We start from the raw sequence: 20,979 nt of genomic DNA, 5'->3' as shown, positions 1-20,979 counted from the left end.
TCTAAAGCAGATGGTGGACTTTTTCTTCCTCTTTATACATGGGACTTTGTGCAAGGTTTCACTACAGATGCACACTTTAAAGTTATTGCTGTTCCATTGAATGGTTGTTCTGTCAGGGCACAGACATCCTTGCCTGAATTTACTGTCAATCGTACTAACTTCCTTGGAAACAAAAGTTTACAGAGAAAAAAGATTTGGGACAAAATTATTTCTTCTAACTTTCAAGAGCAGTAGAATTCTTCTTGCTTCTATAATAAACGAAAACACAAAACATGGAATAAAACTGACATCATTTGCATCTGACGTTTTTGGAGAAAAAAAAGCTTGTTAAATTTTAGAGTGTCCTTGGGACACAAGAATTGTTTTTGTATTCAAGCCCGGTACACATGGGATTGTAGAGAGCGAGCGTGAGTAGACTATTCATGTGCATGACTTTCTACAAACAGTTTAGCTTGACTGCTGTGAAGTTATGTTGAACAGGGCAGCTGTGATAGAAAATGTACTGATGCCTCCCTGGTATCTCTCATTAATATTCAGAGTTCTATGATTTAAAATCTCTTAGATTCTGTCAAAGAAGACTACTCGAGACATCACTATATTCTCTGTTTTTCCCTAATCAGTGGTTTTTTAGTCCGGAGCCCTGAAGACAGTATTAAAACCAGGGAAATCCAGGAAGGGTAAGTTTGTAGAGCACATCTCCACCCTCAGCTTGCAGTCTTTTGGGATAAAAGAGCTGCAGAAAAAGAAACACAAAAGTGACCCGAATCAGACAGTAGGGGGTCTATGTGAGATGTTAAGCTGGATTTGGGATCCCCTTTTCTCCTATATTCCTTATAAAATTTGCCTTTCCTCTTACAGACTACAGGTACAGCTTCCTCTCCCTTGTCAGGTTCACCTAATGCCAATGACATTTCTGTATTTTCCTTGTTCGGGACTTCTATTGGAAGCTTGGGTTCACTGGGAGATATATATTCCTATAAATGAAGTAGCTGAATTACTTGGCTCAAGACTAAGTTGTCCTTACTTGTGAGCAACTCGTCAGCAAGTCTAAATTATAAAGTAAATTCAGTTTACAATATGAAGTTACTGCTCGTTGGTCTGAAAGCCTTGTCAGAGAGGTTCTCTCACTGGCATATTTAATTTATGCCATTTACATTTTGTTGTCATTTTCCTGTTTTTTACCCCCCCCTCCTTTTTGATGTACTTTTTTTTTTTTAAATAAAACATCCCTGAGTGGATACAGTGCAACATCTGCATCAAGCAGTGATTGTCATTTACAAAACATGAAGTGAAAAGAACAGATCATGCGTTCTTTCTGCCAGTGCACACTTTATCATGAATGTGTTACGAACATTTGTGAGTGCTCATGGGGAAGGGACAAAGATTGCATGTGGTAAAGAAAGTTGTTCTTACCAAAATTCCAAAGTACCTCGAGATGTAGTCACAGGAGATGTTCAAAGGGCAGCTTTTAAAGGTGCTTTATTACCGTGGAAAATACGACTTTGTTCTCTTTTAAGGGACAGATTTGGCAACTGTGGCAAAAAATGGGGATCTCTTTTCTTGACTGAAGTGGGCTGAGCGTGTACTGGTTTCCACTGTTTTGTTTTGGTTCAGTGAGTAGCTGTCCCCTGTCTCTTAGCTTCAGAAGGTTTATGTCGTCCCAATTAAATGCTTGCACTAGTGAAAATGACACAAATTCAAATCCAGTACCTCCTGAGGCAAATGTGGGGAACAATCTTTTTCCTACATCACCCATGGGACAAGGGAGGAAAAAATTCTTAGCCACTTCATCAATTGAGCCAATTTAAATCCCCTAAGGTAAACTGGAGGAAACAAATGATTCCCTTTGCAACTGAGCGGGAATTACAGGCTGACAATGGAAAAACACTAGGCCAACAGAACAATGAAAACAAAGTTTGACATAAGTTCAAAGCTCAAAGGGAAACACCAAGTAGACACATTAAACATCGTCTATCACAAGCCAATCATAAAATATACACTGCATTTGGAAACGGCTTGGTTTAATTGAGTGCCTTCCATTACCCTGTTTTCCTAGCAATCAGTAAAGTAATCTTTCCATTAGAAGGAAATATGACTCTTGGAATTAATTCTTTATACAAAGAGCTAGCAGGAGTGACATTTACACCAAAAAGAATCGAGTCCCAGTTGCAGCATAATAAGCAGTCTGCAGCTGTCTTCTTAGACACTGAATGTAATTTGGTTCAATGTAGTTAAATTAATTGAATATAACAGTGGTTGAGAAAGAGATTCATTATTTTAAAGCCTTTTTGTTTTTTCTCCATTGGTTTGGAATTCATCAATCATACGATGGGATAAGGCTCTGTTTTCTAAAAGAAAAGACTAACGCTACTGTTTGATCATCAATGAGTTCTGTGGCATCATGGAGATGGCTCTCCACTATGTAACTTCAGGAGAGCATAAGAGATCACAAAAAATCAAAGTTTCTGCAGCTGGAAACTTTACAAAGCAAGTGTGCATGCATGTGCGTGCATGCGTATGTGTGTGCGTGTGTGTGTGTGTGTGTGTTCGAAGAGGAGCAAAGAACAGGTCTTCATGAGTTGGTGGCTGGGCTACACTTACAGGAGATCATAATTTTCGTTGCTTTATATACAACTTTCGTCTAGCTTCCTTTTGAAAAATCTTATTTTGGATCAGATAAGACCAAAGGCATAAAGCCTTCATAAGACAGGCAGAAGAAACTCCTTGGAATTTATGCTTTTCTGCTGCTCAGTTTGATTGAAGAGCCGGTGGAGAAGTGAATACTAGGAAGTCTACATTCTCTAATCCTGATCTCACTTCTTACATTCTGTACCTTCAAAAGTTGCTGAAAAATAATCCTAGGCTAGATGAATAATGTAACTTCAAACTGCATAGGAAATACTTTTGGCTTTGGGGTATATTAGTTCTATAGAATAACTCAGATTTTTTTTCCCAATCTGTCAAGTTTTTGCTATATTTTTATAATATAGCATTTTGGAGTTGAGAAAAATTAGAGGCTACAGAGTAGAAGGACATATGAAGTTCTGCCTCTCCCTTTATTGCTGCTTTTCCTAACAAACTTGTTAAAGAGAATGAATATAAAGAACTACTGCTTTACTTTGTATATTCTCTTTCTACCTCTTTTTTTGCCAAAAAACAAACAAAAAAACAAACAAACAAAAAAACATGGTTTGGAGAGAAAATGTTTATATGAAATGGCCTTGGGACCCTGGGTTCTGATTTACTCTTTTACTCTAATTTTATTAGAAACAATTGCTGGTGGTCATAATCTACAGACTATTTCTCTGTCGAAGACACAATAAGCACTGAAATCATGTTTCTTTCACAACCTGAAATCCAAAGAAAAAAAGTGTGTTATGTGTTCCAGTGAAAAACAGGAAATATCTGCTGTTTGGTCAAAAATATTATCTGAGGTCCAATTCTTAAAACAGGAAAATGGCTCCAAATACTTATATTTTCCCCCCAATATGTACCATCTTGACAAGGCTTTGTTGTCATTTATAGAAACAGAGTTCTTATACAGAGGCCGTGCATTATAATTATTCCTAGTAGACTTATTTCTGAATTGGTACCATCCTGCCATTGACTAGAGATGAAAACTCTGGCTAGGAAAACAAAATATGATTGCCTAACATAAAGGTAACATATAACACAGAAGGTAAATAAGATAAGAGAGCCTAACTGAACCTCCTTTGCTAGTAGGTATGGTATTTTAAGCCACAGTGCATGTGCATGTATAAGTAATCGTCATATATAATATTCTCAGATATTATATACTTATTACATACATGCACAGTGCTTTCCAAGACAGCTACAAATTTACACATGCATCAACTATCTAAAAACATAGAAATAGGTAAGCCTATTAAGTGAACTTTTCTTAAATTATATTTGAACAATCAACAGGAAAAGTAATCATGTAAAGTACCGCTCTGTTCTTGTATATATCTACAATAAAATTCTATAAACAGTTGTCTCCCAAAACATACCCGAATAAAATAAAAAAAAAGATAACACCCAGTGTCCTATATTTGTATATTTATGGTCATTTCAAAAACAAACAAACAAATAAAAGAGCCCCACTCAGGTGCATATTTACATTCTTCAAACTGTAGCGGTGAAAAATAATTCTATTAAGTGCAGGACATTCCTAATGTTGCAGTAGTGACATTTGTCTTAAGTCTTCATGAACACATTGCTTTTGTCTTAATGTAGTGATGCATTCCATGACTACGAGACAGTCCTGTCGTTGCCTTCATTTGCAGACGGTGGCACAGTCAGGGTTAAAGAGCTCCTTGTATAATGGAGGAAAGAGTGTATTCACTATGTCTGGATGTGATTGCTTAAATACCTGCAGCTTCTCCCCGTGCAAGTTGCAAACTGCCGTGATGGTTGGTATCTTGGCTATTAACTGCAGAATGGAGGGACAGGGAAGGAGAGAAAGGAGGAAGCTCATTAGTGCTCTGTCTTCTGAATCACTGTCCTTCCTGGCCCCAGATGAAGGGAAATGGCTTTGGAAAAAAGATGTTCAGAAAGAAAGAAGGCTCAGTTTCAGCTTTTCCTTTAGAACAGAACAAAACAAAACAAAATGCTTACCCATCCCTGCCCCCATTCTCTAAAGGGAAAATAAAGAGAGAGAAAGCCGGACCAAGTTTCCTGATTCATTGTACTTAAATAAAATATGTATGGGAGATAGTCTCATTTAATCATTAAGAGTGGGTTCTCTGCAGGCAGGCTGACTGAGTTGGAATCCTTGTTCCAAAATAGCTAAATGGCTGTATGGCTGTGACCTACGCTATGTTTCAGTTTTCTCATTTGTAAAATGAGCTTAGTCACAGAATCTACATCACTAGGTTGTTCTGTGGACTGAGTGAGGTAAATCGTATAAAAGTGTTAAAAATATCGGAGGCACGAAACACAATTGTTAGCTAGTATTATTATTATCTATTATTCCCCACAGATTTTTTAATGATGTGAATATTAGATTTGTAGGTTTGGAAGGTGACGATGTTAGGGAAGTGTAACCTAAACTGTATGAGGTGTAATTCATAATTAGCTGGAATGCTTTACTGTCAAGCTCACTAGCCTGCCTGTATCTCTAATCCTTTTTGGCTATAATGCATAAAATGAAACCTGTATTTAATCAGTAGAAAATTTGGGAGGTCATTGGAGCTTAGTTCCCTTAAGGAGGTGTTTTAAAGACTCATGGGAGAATATCCACTTAAAATTTCCAGATTTTGAGATATATATATATATATATATATATATATATATATATATATATATATATACTCATATAAGATGTAATTTTAAGTTCAAATACACAGAAGACAGTGTTTAATACAATTTAAAATGCCTAAGTTTTGCTAAATGCTATATAGACCTTAGGAGATGACCAATTCTAGCTTTTAACATCCTTATAATTTAGGGACACTTAGAATCCATCGTTTAGTGTCAAAATTAGGTTAAACCCAAATATCATTGTGATCTAATAACTGTGGGAATAAGATATGTTCTCATACAGAGAATACTTTTACAAAAGATAAACTTTATAGTTCGTATAGCTGACCAAAGGTACACTTGAAAATGATGATAAAATTAAATTTAATAAAACCCATTTAATCACCAATTAGGCTCACTGTGCTCCCTATCCTATTTAATAAGAAGCCATTTCAGCCTTTGAAGTAAAAGAGGAAATAGATAATTAGTTACTTTGTGGCTTTTCAAAATCAGAAATTTCCACTCTTTCATTAACTTTCCTTTTAACAACTGATGTCTATATAACCATACTACGAGCCATTTAAAAATAGCACTAGGATTAGAGCTGTTGACATATTCATTAAAGGGATATAGAATACATAAAAAGGTGGGTGTTTTCAGCCTTTCCATTTCCACTGCTATTTACTGATAGAGATAGAAAGAAAAAATCTATAGAATGGGTGTTAAATTTTAGACTCAGAATGAAAACTTTCTGTTCAACATTACAAGTTACTTAAACTTGTAGTAGGCATTCCACTAAACAGCAGAAGGCACAAACTGGTATGGTTCTTGGTTATAATCTACTTGGAAAGACAGATGTGAATGAATTTACCACACAATCAAAAGCAGACTGAAAAACTGTGGTGAGTGCTGTAGAGGAAAAGTGCTAGGAAAAGTGGTAGATAACAGGACGTTCTGACTTCTGTCAGGCCAGGGAAGGCTCCCCTGAGAAAGTGCCATAGAGGAGGAACTCTGAAGGAAGAGTGAGAGCTAACTAGATGCTGGGACGGGGTTGCATAATATGCCTCAGGATCTTATGCACAGACTCTAGGCTGTGTGGGCTGTTGGAAGAACTGAAGGAAGTTCAGTGTCACTGGAACAGTAGGTGAGCATGTTCAAGGATAAAGCTGGAGAGGTGGGCATGGACAGATCATATAAGGTCTCAGTCTATGTGAAGGCTTTGTTAGGGTTTTAAGCAAAAATAAAAGATGATCAGAATCCCGTTCTCAAAGATTCACTTTGAGTCCAGGGTGGAAAACTGTCTTTTCTCTATCTTCGTAGGTAAAGAATGTACAAGTATGCACTTAACTTGAGTTCCCTGGGAAATTATTCAAGCTCTCTTAACCAGCTGGTTCACACAGAAGGAGACTACAACAATTTCACAACACTGCTTACATTACGATTCTCCCTGAAATAGCGATTAAATGCAGAGAGGCTTTGAAAGCTTTCTATAGTCATCTTCAGTTGAATTGATGATGTGCAGAGCTCCTGAAACTTCCCTAGATGCAACCCTAGAATGCTTGTCAATCTTTAGTGTGTAGAGGAATTGCTGGAGTGCTTCCTACAAATGCGGATTACTGGGATCTACCACTTGGGACTCTGTTTCAGTAAGTCTAGGTGGAGCTCTGACCCCATGTTTGAAACAAACATCCCCTGTAGATACTGATATAGTGGATCCATGAAACAGAATTTGAGGAACACTGCTTCGGAGGTTCAAAACATAAATTTACAACTGATTTTCAAAATTGAAATGTAAATTCTCTATCATATTTAAAACAGTCCTGGTAGCTGAGTGTAAATTTAGCTCCTTTTCAGGAGGCAAATGAGGAAGTTATCATACATAGAGAGGGAAGATCCATGTGCTTAATTCTATTAATTTGGTGAGGGACAAATAATGAAATTCCTGAGTTCCCTATGATACACAAACACTACTCAGAGAGGATTAGCTTAGTGATTAGGAAAAAAAAAAAAAAAAAAAAAAAGGGGAATTTGAAGACTGCCTGGATTTGAATCCTGGATCTGTTATTTACAACTGTGGGATCTTGGGCAAGTCACTTAACCATTCGGCTTTCTTATCTGAGAGGGCTGTCGTGAAGGTTAATGAGTCAACATAAAATGTTTATAGCAATGCTTGTTCCATAGTAGTGATATGCATGTTAGGAGTCATGCTTCTGTTCTTACATAATGCTTAAAGGAGAGAAACATATAGTTAAGGCCATGCTTGTTTAGCCAAATGAGGCGTAGGGCAAGAAACCAGCTTAGTCCTTAACCAAGCACCAAAAATTGAGTTTCTGTATATCATGTGTGAATACAAAATCAGCCATTTACTTTAATTGAAATGAAAAACAACATCACATTGATTTTCATTTTCTTATAGCAATTAAAATAAGTTACTTGTTTAATAAACTGTGATCCATAAAGTAAGCTCCTCGGTACTGCAATTCTTAAAGCGTTTTTCTGATTTAGGGGTGATGCGAAAAATTAAACGCATAAGAGGAGGACAGAAACCTTTCTATAGTTGCTCAGTTGCACTGGAACTATTTAACCGTGTGCTTGATTTTCAAAAGGGAATATGGACTCTTGCTTCTTTCCTACCTAACCCTCTCCTATGGGATTTGGATCCCATCCCTGTTGCTCATCTGTAGAATGGGCTGAATGATGAGAATTGCTTTTTATTTAAGAGCACTGGGACCACTTGAATGAAGAGCACTGAGAAAGGTAAAGAACTTCCCCAATCTGTGCTCTCAGAAGAGGCTGATTTAAAGGCGTCCAATCAGCTGTGGAAATAGAACTGCTGACAAGGGTATCCATCACTCTGGAGGCATGGTGGGCCAGGAGGCCATGCGGAGGCAGCAGTAGCACTTGTCAGAGCCCAGAAGGGCCTGCTGGAGGAAGCAGCAGGCAGTCACTTATTGCTCATTAATATTATGTACTACAGTTGGGGGACCCCCATTTCAAAGGGAGCTCGGAGCAACCTCAGCAGCAGTTAATGGCTCAACAACTTTTTAAACAGCTGGGGAGGTGATCCAGAAGCACTAGGAGATGGAGGGGGTAGTCAATTTCAAATCATCATGAAATTTCTTCATGTTTAAATAATCCCCATAGTAGGAGTAGACAGAGAATCTATAAAAAGGCATTTTCACACTCATCTTTTTCTTATACAAGCATTTTTTATAAGAAGGAAGCTTTAGCTTATACCTATATGAATCTAAGAAGAAAAAGCAGCTGTTTGAGAAGTGATAATAATCCTATGCCTCTTTCCAGAGGGTACTTTTATTAGAATATCCAGTTTTATAAATGGTACATTTGATGTTAAAAAAAATGGAAGAAGTAGAGGGCAAAACTAGGGATTTTGTTCATATGGGCTTCCAGGCCATCAAGATGCCCTCCAATCTGTCGCAGGAAGCCAACGATGCTTTGATCAAAGTGAAAGAAACTTCAGAAGCATTGATAAAAACAAGGCATAAGCAATTTAGGCTAAATACATCCATTTCACTTGTCCATTCACTTTTAAGCTTTTATTTAGTAACTTGGTACTGTTACAATAGAAAGACAAACTTTTGTCACTATGTTGATGATACAGTATTGTTATTGTTATCCAAGAAATGGACTTAGGAATTAAGAAGTTAGTGAACCAGTTGGCTTGTACCTCTCCCAGCTTAACCTACCACAATTCTCCCTGGGAAGGCTGGAGCCTTCTAGATCTGAGGGGGAGATGAACCTCAAAGAAACAGATGTGTCATCACATGGTGCAGTCTTTCTTCTCAGCAAGGACATTCTCTTCCCATAGCTAACCCGGTATCTCCATTGCATTTTCATTAATGTAACATAACTTTAGGCTCATATCCATCGAGGAAGGAATGTGGTGAGCATCTACATGGGCCGCAAGGGCTTAAAAAGACTTGGCTTTTAAATAAGAGATAAAGCAATAATAATAGTATTATCAGTATCTATCCTGGAAGAAATAATATCCTCTATAATAAAAAAGAGACAGCCCAGCTGGGGCCAAGTAATAACTTTCTGGCCAACGAGGAATAGGAGAAAAGAGAGGAGTGACAGAGATGCTGAGCTTGAACAAAATCACTCCTCCACATTCTGGAAAAATTAGAAAGGGTTTATCAGCATAGATTTATGGGTCTAAAAACACAGAGATTGGTGGGATAGCCCATGATTCCTGGAAGGATAGTATCCATAGCCCACGACAAGGTGCAAGCATTTGAACACTGTTTTGAGAAGTAAATCGAAGGCATGGCACTCACTTGAGTGTTCTAGTTGTGGCAATATAAAAATCACTCTCCCTCCAGGCTCTGTGTATGGAGAGGTGAGTGGGATTTGCAGTCTGAGTTGCACCAGGAGTTCTCCGTGTCTTTCCATTGGATATATGTATGTGTGTTTATAGAGTTTGCTACTTTTAAACTTCTCAGTACAGCTTTGGGCAAGAACATCCCTCCAGGAGTGTTGCATATATTTGCAGGAGTGCTGGGAAAAATAAATATGCTACCTAACAATATTCTATGACTCTAATTTCCCAAGAGATACAGCAGGAGGGGATGGACTGAAGAAGACTACATCAAAGAAGTCTTCAGCTATGGTCCTGACCCAGAGGCCGCACTGAGGAAACAGTTGGGAATGTGTACCTGAGGGCAGGATGTGAGCAAGACAGGTGGACCCGTGCTTTGCCTTTGGCCACGAGCGCACTGCCTCAGCCTCTCTGGACAAGGCAACAAGAATAGCAGATTTAGTGACTTGTAATAAGGAAGCCCACAGGCCAGAGGACAGAATCATCACAAGTCTTTGCAGTTCAAACATTCACTGCGTTATCTCCCACCTTGTCCCCTCCCACAGCAGTGGTGATGTTATTCTCTACTGAGTGGAGAAAGAGTATCATTACAGTTTCCTAATTCTGACAGTGGTCCTTACCCTGTAAGTAAACATTTCCAAGTGAGTCATCACAGCACCTAAAGCTCAAGGTGATGGAACCCCACTTAAAACCCGATGAGAACCTCTGGACACAGGCTTTATAAACATTGTATGCTTTGCGGCTTTGGGCCGGAATATCACCCTAGAGTAAATTACCATTGTGCACAGAGTACTAATTTGAATCTTCAAGGTTTGGTGAAATCGGTCTGTTTCTTCACTTATTCTAATGGTAGAATATCTAAAGAGCCTTTAAAACTAACACAATAAACTGAGTATTGGAGGGCAAAAGAAGATGTTAAGGATAAACCTTTGTTTTTCTCTTTCAGAGTCAAAGAATACTATGCCGAAGGGATTTTAATGACCATCCAGTCCAACCTACTCATTTCCCAGACGAGAAAAGTAAAGCCCAGAGAACAGATGGGCTGCCTCCCCTCATCAGATGGGGCTTAAAAATATATACGTATATTATAAATATATATATGTATTTTTTCCTATGAGCTTTAGTGAAAGTGACCAGTCTCATTTCCTGGCTTCTCAAATCCAGGATCCAGCCAAATTTAGCTATTATTCAGAGCTCAAATAGACCTTATACTTTCTTACCTCTATATCATTTCCCCCATTACTTAGAATGTCATACTCTACCTCTTCAATGCCCCCTGCTCCAACTTTCATCGTTTGAAATAGTTTTCATACATCGGTGATTAGCTCAAACATACCGTCTCTTGGATAAAAATTTCTCTGCTGAAATAAAATTTCTTCTGTCTACAGCAACTACAACAACAGCACTTATGTACTACCTACTATGAACTATGCAGCCTGCTTATATTTGATCTCATTTAGTCCTCAGAATGACAGTATGAAATTGACACTATTTTTAGTCACATTTTACAAATGAGGAAGTGAGGCACAGAGAGATTAAGTCACTGTCCAGGGTTACTCAGCTAGGAAGTGATTCTGATTGTTTATTATAAATATGTTACATTTTATCATTATGCTAATGAAGAAAGGAAACTAGATCCTTTGATAGAGTTTTTGTTTTTCCCAAACAAACAAACAAACCAATTAATATGTAGAGATTAAAACCTTCTAGTTAATTCCCAAATTCTCAAACCTTCCCTTGGTCCAAGTTTGGGCAAAAGTATAAGGCACTGGTACTTGAACTTTAATTTCAGGAGGTGGGCATTTTGAAAGGGTTTTGGAGACCACTTTCAGGTTCTTTCAGACCAAGTCGAATGATTGTGTCTGAGCCCTGCACTTTTCATATGATGTCTGCTACACCTGTTCAGGGTCAAACTGGTCAGCAGTGTAAGCAGCATGTGCCCATTACACAGAAAGAAGATCTGCTTCACCTACTAGGGGTTTAACCTGAGCCCCTGAACTTGAATAAAACAGTTAGGTATGTGTGTATTTTTTGTAGAGATAGGTTTCATAATGTTTGCTAGATTCCTCAATGAATCTATAAATAATATATAAAGAATGATCATCACTGTTTCAGAAGTATTGTGGAGACTGAAGAACTCCAAGACAATGAAGGCAGAAAGAGCATTTCTGAAAACATGAGAAGAATCTGTGGTAGGGTAGAATAGTTTTTCTTAGATTTAAATAAAAACATTTATTCCTTCTGGAGAGTGTGGGTTTGATGAGAGGGTGCCCCTATATGTCAACGGTGCTGTTGTACTTAAAGTGTTCAAGCAGTCAGGGACTTGAGACACTTATCCACCTCTCTCCAAGCACCTGATAGTTGATGAATCTGAGACTTAGCCACACGGTTCAGAGCTGAGAAATGAGAGTCCAGTTCTCCTTCTGTTTCATGGTCCCTCCACATTATTTCAACTAACAATCTATTAAAATAATGACTGTTATGAGGAAGGGTACACACAAAACCCCAATATCTACATTTTGCTTCTGGAGAAGCAATGTTTTGTCATCTGGTTCTAAGGGATTTTATACAAGAAATAACCCTTTTTAAATATTTTCTCTGGTTCCCAACTTTGCAACATCCTCTTTCCATAAGAAAGAAAAACTGAATTGATGTTAACTAGACTTATTGTGGTAATCGTTTTGCAGTATATACAAATATTGAATCATGTTATACACCTGCAACTAATATAATGTTATACGTCAGTCAATTATATCTTTAAAAAAAACTTTAAAAAAGGAAAAGAACTGAATTGTGTACTTTTCTCACTAAATATGGAGAAAGGAGAATTAAGCTGACCTACAGTCAGTGTTTTAACTTTTTTTTCTTGTCATTAATATCTTTTATTCTTCATTTTTCTGTCTCTTTTATACCTTAAATACCTCAGGTCACCTGTACCAAGACACCAGGAGGTAGAAAATTGAGTAAATATGAGAATTTCACTCTCCTAAGACAGTAATAATCACAATATCACAGTGTGTTAGAATTTACGTAATCTATCTATATCATTTGAACTTCAAAACACATCCATCTATACAGGAGCAAGAAATTATAATCCTCATTTTACAGATGACGAAACCAGAGTTTTCTAACAAGCAGACCATTCTTCTAAGTAGAATAGCAACAACTTTTGTCTAACTCTGGATTTTACAAAGACCTTAATTTTAGTGTGATGAATATGGGGACCAAAGTCTTTGGGAGATCCCAAGTGCAACTCCCCTTCCCCACATTAATTAACTAGATGTATTTATGCATATATGCTAGAGAGTAATTACAGAGAAAGATGCATATATTCACATGACCATCTTCTTTGCCAAGAGTATTTGAGAGCATGTAGTTTTGCTCTTAACTGGGAGAAAACCAAGGTGCAGAGAACAGGTGATTTGTCCTTTCCTACATAAGTGTAAAATTACACCAAAGAGAACTATCACTCTACGGTGTGGAAATGTTCTTCCTAGGATGTGTTAATTTTAACAAAATGTTATCATAATGAAGCAGCATGAGTCTTTTTTTTTTTTTAATAGCAGTACACTGTATGTGCAAAGTAAAATCTGATAGTACCTCCAACAGAATCTTCCCGCTTTTTTAAAATAAAGAACTTCAAGAGCAGAGTGATAGGGTTTTAATGATAAAAAACACAAAGAGCAGGATTCCTATCATCTTTACTAAGAATAAGCTCCATTTCTTAGTTGCTTATGCTCTAAAAAAATTCCACAAAAATTCCAGTTCTTAATAGGGCAAAGATACTTTAAAATCTAAAATAATTCTGGCCTTCTAAAAAATTCCAATTCTTAAGAAGTTAGAGATACTTTAAGATCTAAAATAATGCTAAACATCAATTACTAGAAAATTCCTTCTTTTTATGATCATTTTACTTTGGTAAACAACTTTTCTCAGTACCCATCTTAAATATCACTATTCTTAATTAAGCTGAATCAAGAAATTGATGGCATGTTGCTTTCATTTTGCCCCTGAGATAATTCGTCATTTGGAAAGAACCCCAAGACGCATCTTGAGTGAAGAGTTTAGAACTGAAGGGAAATTTACATGGAATCAGTCTCATTTTCTACTCTGGGTAGGACTATCATTTACTATATGACTGAGAGGAAACCAAGCAGTATCTATGAGAATATGACCAACGACAGGGATCTCCCTATTTCACATAGCAGCTTACCCCCTATTCAGCAATCCTGCTTGTTTTATAGTTTGTCTCTATTTTGAATAAAAATCTACCTCCTCCTAACTTTTGCCCAGGCCTGACTCTTAAAGTAGCACAGAATCCCCTCTTTCAACACATATGAATTCATAAGACTCGATTCCTTGCTTCGAGATTTTTGTTTTCCAATGAAACACTTCAGTTCCTTTGATTTGTTTTCCTATACCTGGGGTTTAGTTAGTCAATATCATCCTTCCCTAAGGATGTCATTCTCTTCTCAATCTGTGATAATTTACTAGTCTCCCTTTTAAAACGTTTACATCAAAGTTTAGGCACCTTTGGTAACTTTCAGAAATTTTTGCTGCTGAGAAATGTCTCTTGTTTTATATAACTAGCTCTCTTTTGCTCATTATACTCTCTTTCAGTGACAGTGGGTCTGTGGTCTGAGGACCTACCTTTGCCAAGGTCTCATCGTCCAGATGATTCTTCTGAATCACATGTTGCAGTGCAAAATAAATCTTTTCCTGAAGCTTCTGGACTTTTCTTGGTTCTATCAGCCAGGCTCGATCTGATAAAAGAAAAGAATGGATAAGGGGAGGGAACATAAGCTTTGTTTAATTTTACCTCCATATACAAGTACTGAATTTCAGACCCATTTCATAGTAGTTCTAAATTGCTTCTGAAGACATGTAATTATTTGTAGAAAACATAAATATTTTATAAGCAATGCTGTGATGACAGAAATGTACAATACATTGGCATAGTAAATCAGAATGTAGGTAAGGACACAATGATTAAATAAACTCCTACATGTTTATTATTGTCTGTGCCTTTTATCTGGACAATTTATATCTTGCTTTTTTTTTTGGACATATGCTGAGATTTTCCTTTAAAGTAGAAGTTAATGATTTGTGAACAAATGAATTATAGAAGTGAAGCAAATTTATTGTAGCAATATTTTTGGTATTCAGAACCCCCTCCTCTTTTATATGCTACATTACCATTTATATAGCATAAACACGAATCAATTTTAAAAATTTAATCCTGAGTCATCTTTTTCTATATTGAATTTTTTAATGGTGAATAAGATAAGTCCTCCATTTCTTTCTCTCTTCCTCCTTTCCTTTCTTTTTTCTTTCCCTCCTCCTTCTCTTCCTTCTCTCTCTCTCTCCCTCCCTCCCTCCTTCCTTCCTTTCTTCCTAGAAGCTTTATACACCATGGTGACAAAATTCAGCCTAGAATCAAGGCCTTATGTTGGAGCTTCAATGAGGAGACACCTAGAGTCTCCAAATGCTGAACAAACACTCATGGAAAAGAACTTGGACATAATCCTTCTGAACGCAGTTCAGGTCAGGCGAGAAACTCGATTCTGTAATCCTAGACAGAGCAAGAACAAGTCTAGCCAACGATTAAGCAAACTCTTACGTAAGTGAGCACAAAAGCCCTCAGTTGACAATTGTCAATCAGAATAAATTAAGTTTCCCTCCCTCTCCCTTCCATAAACTATTTGGAGCTGAATAAACAGTGGTCATTATGGCAAGAACCTGGGAGGGAAGGGTGGGGTCTGGCATGAGCTGGAGCCTATGTTGTCTGGAAATCTATCTTCCTTCTCTTTTTAAATATGGCACTCGGCCAGGGTGGCAAACGAGGTATTTAGAGTAGCTAAAGCCTCTGAGCGTAGGTTGGCTCCCAAGGTTGGAAAATTCCTCACTAGATAGAATAAGCCAAATATCGTGCTTCCAAAATGAGCAGAATTTGATGGCCACAGCATGTTCTTTCTAGAAAAATGCTCATAGTTCAGTTGATTCCTAACTCATAAGGAACAAGCTTGCCTTCCTTCTGGGGGCAGTTATTTTTAAGGATTGTTTAGGTTTGATATATCATTCTTAAATATTTGCTGCTAGGAATTTGCTGACGTGCCACAAACATACCTAAAGAGGACAACGAATTTTGCAATGCTTTCTTGGAGCAAGCAGGAACCACCTCCCTCATCATAGACCCATAGGCTTAGAGCTAGTATTCTCCTGAAGTATACTCAATGGGAATAATAACATGCGGTGAGAAAATGGTAGAAGGAAAATTATTTGGCATTTGGTTGCTACCAGAAGTAAATATTTTGTGTCACTTCCTCCATTTATCTTTGTGCTTCTAGGCCTGGGAAACATTCTAGGGTTAAAAAAAAAAAAGTATAGTTTGATATTTAGACAGAGCCACAAAAGCAACTGTTAGTAACAACACTCTGAATGATAACAAATTTCTATTTTTTAATAAAGTAATTCAGTAAAAAAAACAGAAGCAAATAAAATAAATCATAAGATTTAAAAATAAATAAATAAATCCTAACTGATAAAGAATGTAGGGGCTGGTATTACTAGTAGGTATGGCTAGAATGATGTGTCAAAGTGTACAGTCATAGGTAAGACCAGTTTCTGCCAGCCTCATGGAAAAATAAGTTAGTGTCTAAAAAAAAAGAGATCTAGTCTCTAGAGATAAATGGGTTATAGAAGGAATGAGCCTCTTGACAGTAAAAATTAGCAGGACTGTGTCTTTATTTTAGTAGAGAACAGTCAACGACACTGCTATCCCTTGACCCCAAATTTAACTGAACAGACAGCTGAATGAGTGACTCTGAATTCTCATTCTGGTTGAAGAAGGAGCCATGTATTTGTTTATTAGAATTCTATACATTTTCAAGCTGCCATATATATGTATATTTTAATTCTTATAGTTCTATTTGATCTATAAATGTCACATCTTACTTTCTTTGATTTTTTTTTTTGCTATTTTATTGCATTTTAAAGCTAGATGAGGTCTTTATTATTATGAAGCCAAATTCTTACTTTATAGATGAGGAAACTAAGGCTCTAAGGGGCCAAGTGTTTAAGGTCACATAGATAAATGGCTACAGATCCTATACTAGAATGTCTATATCAGAGATTCTTCTTTTTCTAACCTTTAGTAGATCATTTTTTCCTCTGCTGCCCTCATCTTCTTTTAAAGCCCCTACTGTTTGTTGTGAAAGAGAGAGTGAGAGAGAGAGAAGGCAGCAGCATTTACCTGAAGTAAGCACACCAATATTAATTTGGGTGAAAAAGCCAGAGAAAGAGATATTTAAGGAGAGAAGAAAATGTACATTTTACTCATTTTAGTCTCTCTGCTGGATCTTTCATTCATGTATATTTCTACTATATCTCACCTTACTGGACATTTTTTTCCCTATTTGCTTTATTTTTATTTTTTTAGAAACTCATTAGATTTATTTTTTCAACTCTTTTCTTTATTGATAAGACATTATTTATAAAACCTCAACAGCATTTTTCATTTAAAAATATAAAGTATAATTTTTTTAATTTAAAAAAATTTCAATTATAGTTGGCATTCAATATCTTATGTCTTTTATTTTTAAAATCAAAATAGAACTTAGTTATAACTCAGGTCACTATCAGTTTTCATTTACCTGTTAAGGATCAATTTTGCTTATCTAAATCTAGAGTGACTCTTAGCACATGCTCTACTCTTGTTTTGGGGACAAAATTGGTCATTTAAATTCACTTGAGATTACTTTCCTTTGAATTGTCCAAAAGTATCATAAGCTTGCTAAAGAAATATAGCTCTTTTAAAGTTCTCCTGAGCACCTTGGCTGAGGAAGGTATAATTATATGAAAGATGGTAAAACAGGTTTAAAAAAAAGGTAAAGACCTTAGACCTCCCTACCTGGAGATATCAGAACAGCAGATGAGAACAAAGCAATCTCCTCCTCAGTCAGCTGCAAGGAACATAAATTCTTTGCAAAGTCAAATGCTTCATTCACTAGGTCATCAGAACCTATATATATAAAAAAGGCAAATTAAATGAAAATACTTGAATGGAATGGGAAGTAGTAAGAAAAAATCTCAAGATTTAGAAGTTATTCAAGGTTTTGCATAACAGGCACATAAAAATTATATTTCCAAGTTTCTATCCATAAAAAGGACTTAGTAGTAATCAAAGAATGAGAAATCTAGGCACCACAGTGACCAGATAAAGGAAGCTAACATTACCAATGAGCGGCTGATGGAAATGGTGTGTGCTCATTGTACTATCCAAGCGTGGATTTATAACCCACAGCTAATTGTATAAGTTCGAAATTAGTTCTAACTAAAAAAATTTAAATAAGTGATTTAGGGATCTTTTAGTGTAAAGATAGCATTCATAGAAAACCTGAAACATTATGTATAAGGGATTGAGGGCTATCAGCAATGTAGGGTGCCCAGGGGCCTCAAACTGAGATGTTAAAAACTTATAAAACAGAGATGCGGTATTTTTCAATTTGGAAACTTCCCTGGAAATTTGACTGAGGAACAAGCATTCATTTATTTTAACCTTCCAATGAATAATTTGCAGGCCAGTTGATTAGCCATTGTGAATTTTGGCCAAATAATGCTTCATCCCTATACTGATCCTTGGCAAATGTTTATTTTATGAAGCTGGAAATATACCCAAGTTGCTTGCCAAGGCTTTTCCTCCTTTCTTGAAAATCTAGCCTTGGAGATGACATGGATGTGTATCAACTGCAGAAGGGAAACACTGCCAGCCCTGGTGAACTTGCTGTTGGCTGCCATATCAACTAACAGCACAAGAGGTGAAAGGCTAGTGGCCTTCTTTGATGTCTATGGCCAGGATGTGGAACAGAGGCACTGTCAATCGTTAGAACCTTTCCTGGCATCAGTCCATCTTTGCTAATGTTCTTATCCATGCCGTGCACTGATGACTGGATGTGAGTGATATAAACTTCCAGAAACTGACTCTGTCCGTGTCCTCCCACAAGAATAGTCTGGGGATCATTTTGGGCAGGTTAACACCCACTCTATCTGTGCTCCCAGAACTTCGTGAATTAACAGGGAGAAAGTCACTTGTCTGAGTGAAGGAGCTTCTCTTTAGTTAAATACATTATGAATTTATGATCATGAATTTACATAAAAAATGTAAGAGGTCACCCCAAGGACCACCAGTGGTCTACATAATATACTTTGTGAAGCAGTAAGCTAGAAGGTTTTTCTTAAAAAGCTGACCCTACAAAGAATGACCTATAACGCATTGTAAAGTTTTTTTTAGAAACAGTCTTCATTGAATTCTGAATAAGGCATGACCAGTTCTCAACAGGGTCCATGGTTCTCTCCTTCCTTTCATATTTGGATACACAATTATAAGATTTGAAGAGTTGGAACATTGAAGGCTCAAATAGTGAGATACTAGTTCACATTAAAGAATCAAGGTATTTCATTTACTAATTTCGATTTGGTAGCTAATAAAATTGTGTCATCATCAAAGGTAAACTTACCTAAGGCTTTGAACATTTGCATCCCCCCATATTTTCCTTCAAACAGAACAGTGTTGTTTAATGGGTTGAAGGCACGGCACATTCTCACTAAAACCACTTCCAAGCAACCTATGAGTAAACAACAACAACAACTATGTATAATATATGCAGTAATAAAGAGGTTATTACTGTATATAGGTCAAGAGACTTTCAAAAACTTTAAAACGCACACAGACACACATAGACACACACATACAGAAATCCTTTAAGATTCCTTCCCAAGTAAAAAATGCCTGTTTTAGAAATAAAGTTCTCTTGATGCTTATGTAAAGAATTAAAGATAAAATATACTTTAAAGGACACTAAAATGAAGGGCAACAATAACATTTTTTAAAGCTACATTTCTTCGTATTTTTTTTGACTAATATTAAAGTTAGTTTCCACTCTTAAATTTACAAGTGATGGTAAGTGACCCAGAAAGGAGCTTTGTGGCAGGCAAGTTCAATCCGTTAACTTCGCAGAAATTTTGATAATGGGAAAACTAGATTTCTGCTTCAGTTTTTCACATGCTCAATGTATATTTCAGCATATGATGACTTTAAATAGGGACTCTCTCAGTGTATTTCTTGGGGAACCAGTTATATCTGATGTTCTTTGAAATGAAGGTTTCTTAGGCAAATAAGTTTTGGCAAAATGCTGAATATTATCTCTCTCCAGAGGTAAATGGGTTATAGAAGAAATGAGATTCAACATTCACAGATCAAAGGCTTGGAGAAATTCCAATATGAAGGAGCTTTTTCAACCTTGAAGGACCCTAGCATTTCTTTGAGTTCACTGTTAGCCCGATGAGGGCAGGACCCTTGTCTGCACCCATAGGCAGTTGTGGTTGTTTTATTCACCCATGTGTCTCCATGACCTAGAAAAGTCCCTGGCACTTAGTAGGTTCTTAATAAATATTTATTGAATGAATTAGTTTACTACCTTTGTTTTTTCCTCTGAAAATCTGTTGACATCCTGAGGAGCTCTTGCTGCACAGTTTCTCCACATTTTAGAGAAATGGGCTTTTGCCCCATAGAGTGTTGGAAGGTGACAGGCAGACTCAGAAACCACAAATTTGCATGGGGGCATCATATGGGTGATTTGGCTACACTTGTGGTGTACCCAAAGGTACCCATGATGCCTTTGTTATGCTGCCATATTTATGTCTGTGTTTTATTTATTTTATTCTGCTGATTTCTCTTTGCTTTCCCTCATGTGTCACCTAGAATAGGGGTTTACACATTGGAGGGGATTTGCAAATATTAACTGAAGCATTACTTTTCTATCAAAAGTGATAGGTACCATTTATTAAGTATCTACAATGTGGCATTTATTTTGGCCCCTTATTTTTTTATTTGCTCCTTGCAATATCATTTCATGTAAGTTTTATTAGTCCCTTTTTGTGGATGAGTTACAGGAGATTTAAAGAGGTTAAATATCCTGACTTTTGTACTAGAGTCAACATTTTTACAGCAGGCAGAGATGTTAAGGTTATATGGTCCAATGGTTCCCAAATGTCAGTCCATGGACTGCTTATATCAGAGACTTAGTTACTACAATGAACTGGGTTCCCATCTAAGAGATTCAGATTCCATGGGCTTCGGATGATGTCTATGAACCAGAACAGTCAGTAAGCTTCTCTGATGTTGCTGATGCAATTCCGAGTTTGGAAATCATTATTTCTAGTCCATCTTTTCATTTTACAAATGAGGAAACTTTCATTTTGAGAGGTTAGCTCAAGGCTACATATCAAGTGTGGCAGATTTTATTTTTCAAAGAAAGTCGCAAAAATATCTTCTATCTTACATGCTTTTCTAACACTTTACCTCTAGAGACCATGTCTCCTACTCTTGAATCCATGTGGGC

At 36.8% G+C, this 20,979-nt stretch overlaps 1 protein-coding gene across 1 annotated transcript in view; it reads right to left on the bottom strand.

Annotated features, from left to right (window-relative positions):
* Positions 1–3,189: 3,189 nt before the first annotated feature.
* The window catches only part of RORB (RAR related orphan receptor B), a 175,857-nt gene continuing 158,067 nt past the window's right edge, over positions 3,190–20,979 (bottom strand). Inside the window, exons 7-10 of the mRNA XM_039842388.1 lie at positions 19,096–19,203; positions 17,490–17,600; positions 14,231–14,343; positions 3,190–4,432 (exon numbers count right to left, since the gene is read on the bottom strand). Coding sequence (XP_039698322.1) covers positions 4,277–4,432; positions 14,231–14,343; positions 17,490–17,600; positions 19,096–19,203 — 488 coding nt within the window. The 3' untranslated portion in view covers positions 3,190–4,276. The remainder of the gene's footprint in view (positions 4,433–14,230; positions 14,344–17,489; positions 17,601–19,095; positions 19,204–20,979) is intronic.

Source organism: Pteropus medius, unplaced genomic scaffold, assembly GCF_902729225.1.
Source record: "Pteropus medius unplaced genomic scaffold, Ma_sr-lr_union100, whole genome shotgun sequence".
NCBI lineage: Eukaryota > Metazoa > Chordata > Mammalia > Chiroptera > Pteropodidae > Pteropus > Pteropus medius.
This window is presented reverse-complemented; position numbering and strand designations above follow the sequence as displayed.